General features: G+C 37.5%; 1 protein-coding gene across 9 annotated transcripts in view; it reads right to left on the reverse strand.

The window, feature by feature from the left end:
- The window catches only part of PTPN13 (protein tyrosine phosphatase non-receptor type 13), a 223872-nt gene that overhangs the window by 80802 nt on the left and 128715 nt on the right, over window positions 1–14355 (reverse strand). For all 9 annotated transcript variants that reach the window (XM_050790402.1, XM_050790400.1, XM_050790397.1 and 6 more), the window contains 5 exons: window positions 6717–6791; window positions 6420–6594; window positions 4745–4898; window positions 4329–4467; window positions 3459–3611 (listed from right to left, as the gene is read on the reverse strand). In XM_050790402.1, coding sequence (XP_050646359.1) covers window positions 3459–3611; window positions 4329–4467; window positions 4745–4898; window positions 6420–6594; window positions 6717–6791 — 696 coding nt within the window. The remainder of the gene's footprint in view (window positions 1–3458; window positions 3612–4328; window positions 4468–4744; window positions 4899–6419; window positions 6595–6716; window positions 6792–14355) is intronic.

Raw genomic sequence — 14355 nt, forward strand, 5'->3', positions numbered from 1 at the left:
GAAAGGATAATCTTTTCAACAAAGGTTACCGGAACAACTGTATATCCACATGCCAAAAAAGTGAATTTCAACCCTTACTTCACCCTACATACGAAATGTAACCAAAAATGGATCACAGACCTAAATACAGGCACTAAAAGCATAAAACTTAGAAAGTATTTGTGACCCTGGGTTGGGCAAAAATTTCTTAGATGGAACATAAAAACCATAAACTAGAAAATAAAAAAACTGGAAACTTCATTAACATTGAAAACTTGCTCATCAAGAGTTAATGTTGGCCGGCGCAATGGCTCACGCCTGTAATCCCAGCACTTTGGGAGGCCAAGGCAGGCAGATTACTTGAGGCTAGGAGTTTGAGACCAGCCTGGCCATCATGACAAAATCCTATCCCTATGAAAAATACAAAAATTAGCCAGGGTGGTGGTGCACGCCTGTAATCCAAGCTACTCAGGAGGCTGAGGCAGAAGCATCACTTGAACCTGGGAGGTAGTGGCTGCAGTGAGCCAAAATTGCACCACTGCATTCCAGCCTGGGCAACCGAGTGAGACTCTTAAAAATAAAAAAGAAGAGTCAATGTTAAGAAAATGTAAGGCAAGCCACAGACTAGGAGTAAATATATGTAAAACATATATTTGATAAAAGACTTGTATGCAGAATATTTAAAGAACATGTACTTCTCAACAGTAAGGAAACATATAACCAGTTACAAAAGGGGGTAAAAGGTTTCATTCGACACATCAATAAAGATGGTATATAAATAGCAAATAAACACATGAAAAGATGGGTCAACGTAAATAGTAATGAGGCAAGTACAAATTAAAACCATAATAATATACCACTACTCACCTATTTCAAATGTTAAAGTGAAAAAGACTGAAACTACCAAGTGTTGTCAAGGATGTGGAGCAACTGAAATTCACACACTATTGGTAGGACTGTAAAACTGTACAACGATTTTGGAAAACAGTTTGGAAGTTTCTTACAAAGTTAAACACGTACTTACCATAGGTCCCAGCAATCCTATTGGTAGATATTTACTCAGGAGAAATAAAAATTGTGTTCACAGAAAAATGTGAACTGGAATGTTTATAACAGCTTTATATCTATCAACTAATGAAAAGAATAAACAAATTATACATTTGCACAAATAAAAACTACTCAGAAAAAAAAGAAAAGAAACTACTGATATATACCACACCATGGATGAAGCTTAAAAGTATTATTCTAGGCCAGGCACAGTGGCTCACGCCTGTAATCCCAGCACTTTGGGAGGCCGAGGCAGGCAGATCACAAGGTCAAGAGATTGAGACCATCCTGGCCAACATGGTGAAACCATGTTTCTACTAAAAACAAAAAAAATTAGCCGGGCGTGGTGGCACGTGCCTGTAGTCCCAGCTACTCAAGAGGCTGAGGCAGGAGAATGTTTGAACCCGGGAGACGGAGGTTGCAGTGAGCCGAGATCATGCCACTGCACTCCTGCCTGGAGACAGAGTGAGACTCCGTCTCAAAAACAGAAACAAAAAGAAGTATTATTCTAAGTGAAAGAAGCCAGACATGAAAGACTGTATATTATTTTTTACATGACATTCTAGAAAAAAAAAATACTACGGTAATAGTAGATCAGTAGTTGCTAAGGGTTAGAGGTAGGGGGAGGGGACTGACTATAAAGAGACATGAGAGAACTTTATGTATTCGAAATATGCTGTATCAGGAGTTGGTAAGCTTTTTCTGTAAAGGGTCAGATAGTAAATATTTCAGGCTTTGTGGATCATATGATCTTTATTGTAATGACTGGACTTTGTGGTTGTAGTATGAATGCAGATACAGATGATATATTAAAAAATGAGTATGGACTAGTTCCAATAAAACTATTTATAGAACAGGCAGGCCACAGTTTGCTAACCCTTGTTCTCAAGATTGTGGTGCTGAACTGTATATATATTTTTATATTTTATTTTACTTTACTGTTTTATTTTATTTTGAGATGGGGTCTCATTCTGTTGCTTAGACTGGAACCCAGTGACAAGATCAAAGCATACTGCAGCCTCAAACTCCCAGGCTCAAGTGATCCTACATCAGCCTCTCAACCAGCTGGGATTATAGACATGCATAACTATGCCCAAGCTCAATGGCATATATATTTTAAAAACTCACCGAACACATAAAAATGGTAAATTTTATTGTATATAAATTATACTTCAATAAAGCAGATTTACAAAAGATATTTCAAAAGCAACATAATATATAGCAAAAGTGAAGCCTTAGAAGGTTGTGTTAACAAGATAAAACTTCTTAAGTTAGAAGAAAGATGCTGAAGTTAAAGGGAAATGAAGTAACAGAATATATTATTAGAAGGAATAGGGCAACCTAATATTCATTAGGCATGCTAATTACAGGGAGAAAACTGAAACTTAGAGAAGTTAAATACATTGTCCAAGGTCACTCAGCTAGTTGAAATAAGAATTCAAATGCAAGACTGTCTGCCTGCAAATCCTCATGCAAATTCTTTTCACTGCGCCAATCTGCCTTCTATCTTTATTAATAAAATTATAATGTAACTTCTTACTTTCTACAAGTATAAAAATGTAATAACTAAGAAAAGGGTAGGTCCATAATTTAATATCTTTAAATTTAGACTCAAACAGAACAAACCATCTTGCCTTTCTTTCTTTCCATGAACACTAGATGAAAGGTAATGTAAGTCTGTGAATAAAATCCTGTCATAAATTTTCACAGGGCTGGGAAACTTGGTTTCTTTCTATATGTAGCAGCGAATGGAAGGCATACTGTTACATCCTAGGAAGCTAAAACAGAAGAATGTTCTGAAAATTTGTCTTTTCAATAGAACACTATCTTATATTTGCTATTTGCATTGGAAGTTTACATGGTACTATTTTTCTTGATCATAAATGCACTATTTATCTGAGGTCATATAGAAGCTGGTTATAGGTCTAATAGAACTGTAACCTAATAAGTCATTTTTTTTCTGACTTTCTACCCCCATCTACATTAATTGGCATTTAGTGGGAAGACCATTTTTAAAGGATGTAACTGAATTTTAAGCCTTTTGAGAAAAAGCAAAACAAATAATTCTAGAATCAGTAGGAACTTGCCTCTCTTATCAAGCCATTCACCAAATTCATTTGCTTCTTCTGTATAATGTATTTTGATTTTGAGTATGGAATAAGATAAAAGCATAGGATTAACAGCCAGATAGAGATGGGTTCAAATCATATTTGCCCCATGTCTCTGGGAACATTACATTTCCTCTTTGAGCCTCATTTCCCTTTTTTACAAAATGGGAATTAAAATATCATAATTTTAGTCAGCAATAAATGAGATGAGATTATGCACAGTATCAGTTTTTGGCACTTGAACTCTTAGATATGTGTCCTCTAACACTTCTTGCCTACTTGAAAAAGATATAAAGCTTATCATTTGTAATCTTGCATGCTTACCTTTAAAAATTCTAACTCTGTCTCTTTTTCAGAAGCTCCCACATAGGTATTATGCAATTTGGGTAACTCTTCTTTGATATAGGATAAATCTAGTTTCTCCATCACTCTGGCGGGCAAATAGTGCTCCATTCTAAAGTAAGACACACCATGAACCTAGAAAAAAGAATGTTTTCATAAGCAATTGCTTGCCCTTTATTGGAATAAATCCTCTTCTATCTTAAAGAAGTTCTTGCTTTGGCTAAGAGATGAAGTACTTCTATTTCTACATCTCTCTCTGAGGAATGAGTTTTAGAAGAAATGCGTCAGTCTTTCTTTTTTTATTCACTGAGATAAAATGACTGAACTGATTAGCAAGCTTGATGAGTGTGACATTCAAGGGCCTCATATCACTATAGTTTAGGATGAACGTTGTGAAGGATGCTGCTCCAGTGGCACAGCTTCTAGCCCCTTGCCTCCTCTTAGATCACTTTTATTTAGAAACATCAGACTTTAAGTATACTGTGAGTTCTCCATACAGTAAGCTCTGCCAGGCTGCCAGCCCATTATGTGGAAGGCAGAAGATCTTTTTAATTTATATTTAACTAATAACTCCTGTGTCTAGTCTCTGTAGGTTAGAACTTGGGAGAAGGAGTAAGTGGTAGATATTCCTAAACTCCAAAACAGGATAACTTTAAACAGGAAAAAAAAATCCCACACTTCATGATTTTATATAATTGATATACATGGAGTGCTTGGTCATTTTGAGGTACCAAAGAAGCCTCTAAATCTTCAGATCTAAACATCAAACACGTGAATTATGTTTAGTCATTAACTATGTTAAAGGTAAGAACACCAAACAAAAATGGGCCTGGAAAAAAACATAAATCTTACCTCTGGTTGATAATCTCCATACTCAGCCTGGAGAGCCAAGGATGCCAGCAATAAGGAAGTCTCATCATCACAGTGCATCCTTTCCTCCAAAATATCTTTTCGAAGCTGAAGGTAATACTGATGACATGTCAGAGTATGTCTAAAAAAACAAATACACAGACATCTTGGTCTTTGATTTTGAATACTATGGTGATTTTTATTATAGGCATGTAAGGTTAGTTTCCATGAGTTTATTATTAAGCTTATTATTAAGCTTTTAAGGCATAAGGATTAAAGAAACTGTGTTGAAGGAAATATTACTTTTATGATAAAGCAGACATTATCATTGATTGGAATCAAGTAATTCAGTATCAGTAAGCAAAGGGTCAAAAGACCAGTGTCCGAAAGGAGCAAAAGAGAAACCCTTATGTACTCACTGTATTAGACTAACATCATCCACAAAAAATTTAATTCTGAAAAACAAAGTAAAATTAACAGTGGCTTTGGTCTTTTTCTTTGGTTCTTCTTTCCATCCCTCTGGGGCCACTTTGGTTAATTTTAAGTCAGGATCAACAAAGAAATATTCATTATCTAAAACAGAATGAGAAAAATATTCAGATAAAATAAAAACTACTTTAGTGTTTTCTTCTGATTTCTTCACTTTTTGGTCAGACTTGCATAAAAGAGTATCATATGAGAATATAAATACAAGACTGTTAAAAATGTGGCAGGCAGGGAGCTCTGAGACACTCCATTTAGATGGGAGCCAATATGGCCCACTCTTTTAAGAATGGCGGCTCTAAAGACATACAGTCCTAGATTCAACACCTGGCCACAACATTTACTATCTGTATGACACTGGATATATTATTTTACCTCTCTAGACATCAGTTCTCTTGTCTTTAAAATCAGGATAGTGGTAATCCTCACTTTACAGCATTGTTATAAGGATCAAATGACATAATGAATAAAAACACTTGTTAAAGCACACAGTATATGGTAAACATTTAATAAATATTAGCTAGTACTTATTATTATTGAGCTACCAGCTGAAACCTGGGAGGAATGACATTCATCATTTTATTTTTTAATGTCATTAGTTAACTATTATTTACTCTCTCCAAATAAAAGAATTACTCAATACAATTTGATTTGAGCAGAATCTATAAGAAATTAGGTATAGTATAAACAGAAATTTGGATGAACTGAATCAACTTCATGTAGACAATACTGACTGATTAGTCTAAAAGTAAAATTAGTAGTGATAGAACATCAGTAGGTACTAATTGACTATTGGATGAGTCTACAGCATAAATTATTCATTTTTAAGGCACAATAATTCAATAATCTATATTGAGGGAAATATTTCTTTTAGGATACAGAAGATATTATGAGCTTATAGAGTTTTAGGATCCTTTAACCTGTCAGTTGTCATTTATGGTACTTTGCTGTCTAAGCTTTCCAAGTTAAATTCTGAGGTAAAGAGGAATCTGAAATATTAAAGAGTAACTTACAAATATGATTTATTTAAAAAGGAGACAAATTCCAAAAAGTTTCTTACTGCTCTCGCAACTCTAACTGGTAAGTAGGAGAGGCTTCTATTGAAGCTGTGTCTTAGACCACCGTGGTTGTGAACATCATGGAGTTAAGTGGATACAATATTTAAAAGATATGTGAAATAACTAATTATAATTGACATTTTAAAAAGTCACTATGATTTTAGGATAGTAGGCTAAATAAATTGATGTGGAAATTCAGAAATAGGGTCTTGCTATATAATCAGACTCATATTAGGATACTAATTTCTAGAGTATACATGTAGGCCATTAACATAGAAAATGGTCCCTGAAATATAATTAAAATCTATTTTTATATAACCATAGCAAAAAATTTAAAAAAACTTCCCAGTCAGATACAGAAGGTGCCTAACAAACACAGCTATTAAAACAATGAAAGTATCTGAGAGAAGAAAGGGAGTTCATAACTCACTTCTACTGACTAGTTCATTTAGTTACTAATTGTCAAAATGAGGTCAGGCATGGTAACAAACATAGGAAGTCAGCTTGTTGCTAAGTTTCTATACTGTACTCTGAATACAAAATGTCTTGGTACCTTTGAGGGTAGCTAAAGCAAACAAATGATGCTCTACTAAGCCAATATGCGCCACAACCATATCAAACACATCTTTACATATAGTTTTGGTATCACAGGTCAGTTCCAGTCTCTGCCCGTTCAGAAGCATTATGTTTACTTTCCTTCGGTTATCCTCATTCTTCCCTTTCTTAGTCTACAATTGAAAAAATAAATGGCATTCATGAAAATAAGCATTATTAAAATTTTAACTGTTTTTTAGCATTAAATTACTGAAATTATTTTCTAAGTGTGACACAAATTGGTTTTATTACTTACAAGAATAGACCGTGGCAAATCCAAAGATATAAATGGTTCAATTGTCATTTTCACAAACTCAGGGCCAAAGAAATTCTGCAAATCACATAAGCAGAATCAATAGTTTTTACTATTTATTCTAGTTTTTTCCTTGAAAGGAAAAATAATGTAACAATAATAAATTACTTATGAAACTATAAAATCACCACATTAGAACTAGGTGATCTAAAAAAAATGTTGAAGCTTTCATGAAGACGGTATACCGGAATTTACCAAGAACAGAAATAAATGGAGTATGCCTTACATTAACTTTAAACAAGTTTTTCCCCATCTTTGTTTTCTACTATTGATGCCGATGTCAAAAATAATGCCTGACCTTTATACTGTTTTACAGCGTTTTCACTATTTGGCATCCAGATAGACTCAGACTCAAAAAAAAAAATAGTATTCAAGAAGTAATAAAGAGTTATTAAGCTCATATAAGGATTTGGTTTAATATTGCTAATGCATGAAGTGATTGAACAGAATCTCATTGTCTTAGAAAGTGACATTCAGCCTAAAATAGATCATAGGGTAGGTGTGGTGGCTCACAACTAATCCCAGTGCTTTGGGAGGCTGAGGCAGGAGGATCACTTGAGGCCAAGAGTTTGAGACCAACCTGGGCAACACAGTTAGAACCTGTTTCTACAAAAAATAAAAAAGTAGCTGGGCACTGTCGTGCATGCCTGTAGTTCAGCTACTTAGGAGGCTGAGGCCAGAGGATAACTTGAGCCCAGGAGTTCCAGGCTGCTGTGAGGTATAATCATACCACCACACTCCAGCCTCGCCAACAAAGTAAGACCCTGCCTCTAAAAAAATTAAAAGCAAACAGACAAAAACAAAAAAAAACTGGTCGTAGTTAAAAGATGTCTACTTTGTGTCTATATATATTTACCTGTAATCACTATCTTGGAAACCTATGACACTGTACTTTTTGTTTTAAATAGTGGCAACTAGGGATAGTATCAGTCACATAGTCTCTGACCCCTGTTAATGTCACCAGCAAGAAAATATCTCAGGAAATAAAGGACTCATGAGATGGGGAAAGTGGAGTGCAAACTCTGTACTTACTGCTTCTCAATCTATGATTTCCCTTTTCTCCTCTTGTATATTCTGGGGTTTTGGCCAAAGGGGAGAACTAGTTTAGGAGACAGTTTAAAACAAGTTAGACTCTGGGTGGGAGAAGGTTTGAGAAAAGACTTAAAGATTATATCTTAATGGGCAAAAGGTAGAATGAAACCAGGGCTAATCTTAAGGCCAGAGGCAGGTGGTTTGCATGTATGTGTAGGTGTGTGCTTGAACTAATGGATGTTACCAGAGTTTCATTTTTGTTGGTTTCTTCTTTGCATTTGGTTGTACAGCACATTGATTGTTTGCTGTAGGAATTCTATTCAATTTAATTGACTGTGTAACACGTGACAGATAACATTTATGTAAAAGTAAAAGTTTAACATAAGGGGCTTATTAATATTCAATGAACCAATAGGACACATTTTAAGCAAGAATAGAAATAGAGTAGAAAGAATGAAAGTGGAAGATGGCCAAATAGGAAGAGCTCCAGTCTGCAGCTCCCAGCGTGATCGACACAGAAGATGGGTGATTTCTGCATTTCCAACTGAGGCACCTGGTACATCTCATAGGGATTGGTTGGACAGTGGGTGCAGCCCTTGGGGGGCAAGCTGAAGCCGGTGGGGAGTGGGGTGTTGCCTCACCCAGGAAGCCCAAGTGGTAGGGGGATTTCCTTTTCCTAACCAAGGGAAGCTGAGACAAACTGCACCTGGAACAACAGAACACTCCCACCCAAATACTGCACTTTGCCCACAGTCTTAGCAACCAGCAGACCAGGAGATTTTCTCCTGTTCCTGGCTCGACAGGTCCCACAACCATGGAGCCTTGCTCACTGCTGGCGCAGCAGTCTGAGATCGACTTGCAAGGCTGCAGCCTGGTGGCGGAAGGGATGTCCGCCATTGCTGAGGCTTGAGTAGGTAAACAAAGCGGCCGGGAAGCTCGAACTGGGTAGAGCCCACTGCAGCTCAGCAAGGCCTGCTGCCTCTATAGACTCCACCTCTGTGGGCAGGGCATAGCTGAACAAAAGGCAGCAGAAAATTCTGCAGACTTAAACATTCCTGTCTGACAGCTCTGAAGAGAGCAGTGGTTCTCCCAGCATGGCATTTGAGCTCTGAGAATGGGTCCTTGACCCCCCCCATAGCCTAACTGGGAGACACCTCCCAGTAGGGGCTGACAGACACCTCATACAGTTGGGTGCCCCTCTGGGACAAAGCTTCCAGAGGAAGGATCAGGCAGCAATATTTGCTGTTCTGCAGCATCCACTGGTGATACCCAGGCAAACAGGGTCTGGAGTGGACCTCCAGCAAACTCCAAAAGACCTGCAGCTGAGGGATCTGACTATTAGAAGAAAAACTAGCAAACAGAAAGGAATAGCATCAATATCAACAAAAAAGGACGTCTACAACAAACCCCATCTGTAGGTCACCAACATCAAAGACCAAAGGTAGATAAAACCACAAAGATGGGGAGAAACCAGAGCAGAAAAGCTGAAAATTCTAAAAACCAGAGTGCCTCTTCTCCTCCAAAGGATCGCAGCTCCTCACCAGCAACAGAACAAAGCTGGATGGAGAATGACTTTGACAAGTTGACAGAAGTAGGTTTCAGAAGCTTGGTAATAACAAACTTTGAGCTAAAGGAGCATGTTCAAACCCATTGCAAGGAAGCTAAAAACCTTGCAAAATGGTTAGATGAATGGCTAACTAGAATAAACAGTGTAGAGAAGACCTTAAAAGACCTGATGGAGCTGAAAACCATGGCACAAGAACTTTGTGACACATGCACAAGCTTTAATAGCTGATTTGATCAAGTGGAAGAAAGGGTATCACTGATTGAAGATCAAATTAATGAAATAAAGCGAGAAGGCAAGTTTACAGAAAAAAAGAGTAAAAAGAAACGAACAAAGCCTCCAGGAAATATGGGACTATGTGAAAAGATCAAATCTACCTATGACTGTGTACCGGAAAGTGACGGGGAGAATGGAAGCAAGCTGGAAAACACTCTTTAGGATACTATTCAGGAGAACTTCCCCAACCTAGCAAGGCAGGCCAACATTCAAATTCAGGAAATACAGAGAACACCACAAAGATACTCCTTGAGAAGAACAATCCCAAGACACATAATTGTCACATTCACCAAGGTTGAAATGAAGGAAAAAATGTTAAGGGCAGACAGAGAGAAAGGTCAGGTTACCCACAAAGGGAAGCCCAACAGACTAACAGCAGATCTCTCTGCAGAAACCCAACAAGCCAGAAGAGAGTGGTGGCCAATATTCAATATTCTTAAAGAAAAGAATTTTCAACCCAGAATTTCATATCCAGCCAAACTAAGCTTCATAAGTTAAGGAGAAATAAATTCCTTTGCAGACAAGCAAATGCTGAGAGATTTTTGTCACCACCAGGCCTGCCTTACAAGAGCTCCTGAAGGAAGCACTAAACATGGATAGAAACAACCAGTACCAGCCACTGCAAAAACATGCCAAATTGTAAAAACCATCGATGCTATGAAGAAATTGCCCCAATTAATGGGCAAAATGACCAGATAACATCATAATGACAGGATCAAATTCACACATAACAATATTAACCTTAAATGTAAATGGGCTAAATGCCCCAATTAAAAGATACAGACTGGCAAATTGGATAAAGAGTCAAGACTCATTGGTGTGCTGTATTCAGGAGACCCATCTCACATGCAGAGATACACACAGGCTCAAAATAAAGGGATGGAGGAAGATCTACCAAGCAAATGGAAACCAAAAAAAAAAAAAAAAAAAAAAAAAAAAAGTGGGGGTTGCAATTCTAGTCTCTGATAAAACAGACTTTAAACCAACAAAGATCAAAAGAGACAAGGCCATTACATAATGGTAAAGGGATCAATTCAACAAGAAGAGCTAAATATCCTAAATATATATGCACCCAAGACAGGAGCACCCAGATTCATAAAGCAAGTCTTTAGAGACCTACAAAGAGACTTAGACACCCACACAACAATAATGGGAGACTTTAATACCCCACTGTCAATATTAGATCAACGAGACAGAAGGTTAACAAGGATATCCAGGACTTAAACTCAGCTCTGCAACAAGTGGACCTAATAGACATCTACAGAACTCTCCACCCCAAATCAACAGAATATACATTCTTCTCAGCACCACATCACACTTATTCTAAAATTGACCACACAATTGGAAGTAAAGCACTCTTCAGCAAATGTAAAAGAACAGAAATCACAACAAACTGTCTCTCAGACCACAGTGTGATCAAATTAGAACTCAGGATTAAGAAACTCACCCAAAACCACACAACTGCATGGAAACTGAACAACCTGCTCCTGAATGACTACTGCGTACATAACGAAATGAAGGCAGAAATAAAGATGTTCTTTGAAACCAATGAGAACAAAGACACAATGTACCAGAATCTCTGGGACACATTTAAAGCAGTGTGTAGAGGGAAATTTATAGCACTAAATGCCCACAAGAGAAAGCAGAAAAGATCTAAAACCGACACCCTAACATCACAATTAAAAGAACTAGAGAAGCAAGAGGAAACACATTCAAAAGCTAGCAGAAGGCAAGAAATAACTAAGATCAGAGGAGAACTGAAGGAGACAGAGACACAAAAAACCCTTCAAAAACTTCAATGAATCCAGAAGCTAGTTGTTTGAAAAGATCAACAAAATACACCGCTAGCAAGACTAATCAAGAGAAAAGAGAGAAGAATCAAATAGATGCAATAAAAAATGATAAAGGGATATCACCACTGACCCCACAGAAATACAAACTACCATCAGAGAATACTATAAACACTTTGATGCAAATAAACTAGAAAACCTAGAAGAAATGGATAAATTCCTGGACACACACACTCTCCCAAGACTAAGCCAGGAAGAACTTGAATCCCTGTATAGACTAATAACAGGCTCTGAAATCGAGGCAATAATTAACAGCCTACCAACCAAAAAAAGTCCAGGACCAGATGGATTTACAGCCAAATTCTACCAGAGGTACAAGAAGGAGCTGGTACCATTCCTTCTGAAACTATTCCAATCAACAGAAAAAGAGGTAACTCATTTTATGAGGCCAACATCATGCTGATACCAAAGCCTGGCAGAGACACAACAAAAAAAGAGAATTTTAGACCAATATCCCTGATGAACATCGATGCAAAAATCCTCAGTAAAATACTAGCAAACTGAATCCAGCAGCACATCAAAAAGCTTATCCACCATGATGATCAAGTCGGCTTCATCCCTGGGATACAAGGCTGGTTCAACATATGCAAATCAATAAATGTAATCCATCACATAAACAGAATCAATGACAAAAACCACATAATTATCTCAATAGATGCAGAAAAGGCCTTCAACACAATTAATCAGCCCTTCATTCTAAAAACTCTCTATAAACTAGGTATTGATGGAACCTACCTCAAAATAATAAATGCTATTTATGACAAACCCACAGCCGGTATCACACTAAATGAGCAAAAACTGGAAGCATTCCCTTTGAAAACTGGCACAAGACAGGGATGCCCTCTCTCTCCACTCCTATTCAACATAGTGTTGGAAGTTCTGGCCAGGGCAATCAGGCAAGAGAAGGAAATAAAGGGTATTCAACTAGGAAAAGAGGAAGTCAAATAGTCCCTGTTTGCAGATGATATAATTGTATATTTAGAAAACCCACTGTCTCAGCCCAAAATCTCCTGAAGCTGATAAACAACTTCAGCAAAGTCTCAGGATACAAAATCAATGTGCAAAAATCACAAACATTCCTATACACCAATAACAGACAAACAAAGAGCCAAATCATGAGTGAACTCCCATTCACAATAGCTACAAAGAGAATAAAATACCTTTACAAGGGATGTGAAGGACCTCTTCAAGCAGAACAACAAACCACTCCTCAATGACATAAAAGAGGACACAAACAAATGGAAGAACATTCCATGCTCATGAATAGGAAGAATCAATATCGTGAAAATGGCCATACTGCCAAAGGCAATTTGTAGATTCAATGCCATCCCCATCAGGCTGCCAATGACTTTCTTCACAGAATTGGAAAAAACTACTTTAAAGTTCATATGGAACCAAAAAAGAGCCCACATAGTGAAGACAATCCTAAGCAAAAAGAACAAAGCTGGAGGCATCACGCTACCTGACTTCAAACTATACTACAAGGCTACAGTAACCAAAACAGCATGGTACTGGTACCAAAACAGATATATAGACCAATGGAACAGAAGAGAGGTCTCAGAAATAATACCACACATCTACAACCATCTGATCTTTGACAAACTTGACAAAAACAATCAATGGGGAAAGGATTCCCTATTTAATAAATGGTGCTGGGAAAGCTGGCTAGCCATATGTAGAAAGTTGAAACTGGATCCCTTCCTTACACCTTATACAAAAATTAATTCAAGATAGATTAAAGAGTTAAATGTTAGACCTAAAACCATAAAAATCCCAGGAGAAAACCTAGGCAATACCATTCAGGACATAGGGATGGGTAAGGACTTCATGACTAAAACACCAAAAGCAATGGCAACAAAAGCCAAAATTGACAAATGGGATCTAATTAAACTAAAGAGCTTCTGCACAGCAAAAGAAACTAGCATCAGAGTAAACAGGCAATCTACTGAATGGGAGAAAATTTTTGCAATCTACCCATCTGACAAAAGGCTAATATCCAGAATCTACAGAGAACTTCAACAAATTTACAAGAAGAAAACAGCCCCATCAAAAGTGGGCAAAGGATATGAAGAGACACTTCTCAAAAGAAGACATTTGTCTTCGCCCTCTCTTGCGGGTCGGGGTTACATGCCGGTGACTGTGGCAAAGCGAGAGCCTCGGAGACACCTCTGCCGCCAGCACAGCCGGAGACCTGAGCCGACACTGGGGGCTCTCTGCAAGCCCCACACTCTCTCGATGAGTCAGAGAAGTCTCGTTGTATCAGAGTAAGATGGATGGGAGCTTTGATTGTGATTGTGGTGAGCTGGAGCCACCTGATCACGAACAAAAGACATCTTCTGTTAACCAACAACTGCCACAGCTTCCTGTTGAAATAAATATATAGCAACAAAGGAAGAAAAGCAGCAAAACAGAAATAGTGCTTATCAGCACCTTAGAATGATGCTGCTCAGGACCAATCCAACACTGAATGTATCTTCACTGTGAGGAGAATGTTCATAGAAGCCTGTTGTGTGCATATTTATTCACATTTTTGTTAAATGTTAAATCGTTTAGCATGGTAATTTGAGTGTACAGTATGTCATTTCATTCCGTTTGAGTTTCTTGTTTTCTTTAAATGTCTGCAGAGTTGCTGCCGCTTTCTTGAGCTATGAGTACTGCAATCTTTTTAATTCTCAATATGAGTAGAGCTTTTTGAGCTTTAAATCTAAGGGGAACTCAACAGGCCTGTCTGGCATATGCAATGAACATCAAGAAACCATCTTGCTGTGGAAGCATAATTATTTTTCTTCTCACTTTTTGAAAGATCTTTCCTTTTGATGCCAGTTTTCTTCCTTGTTTACACAAGTTCAATTCGAAGGGA

The sequence above is a fragment of the Macaca thibetana genome, chromosome 5 (assembly GCF_024542745.1).
Source record: "Macaca thibetana thibetana isolate TM-01 chromosome 5, ASM2454274v1, whole genome shotgun sequence".
Classification (NCBI taxonomy): domain Eukaryota; kingdom Metazoa; phylum Chordata; class Mammalia; order Primates; family Cercopithecidae; genus Macaca; species Macaca thibetana.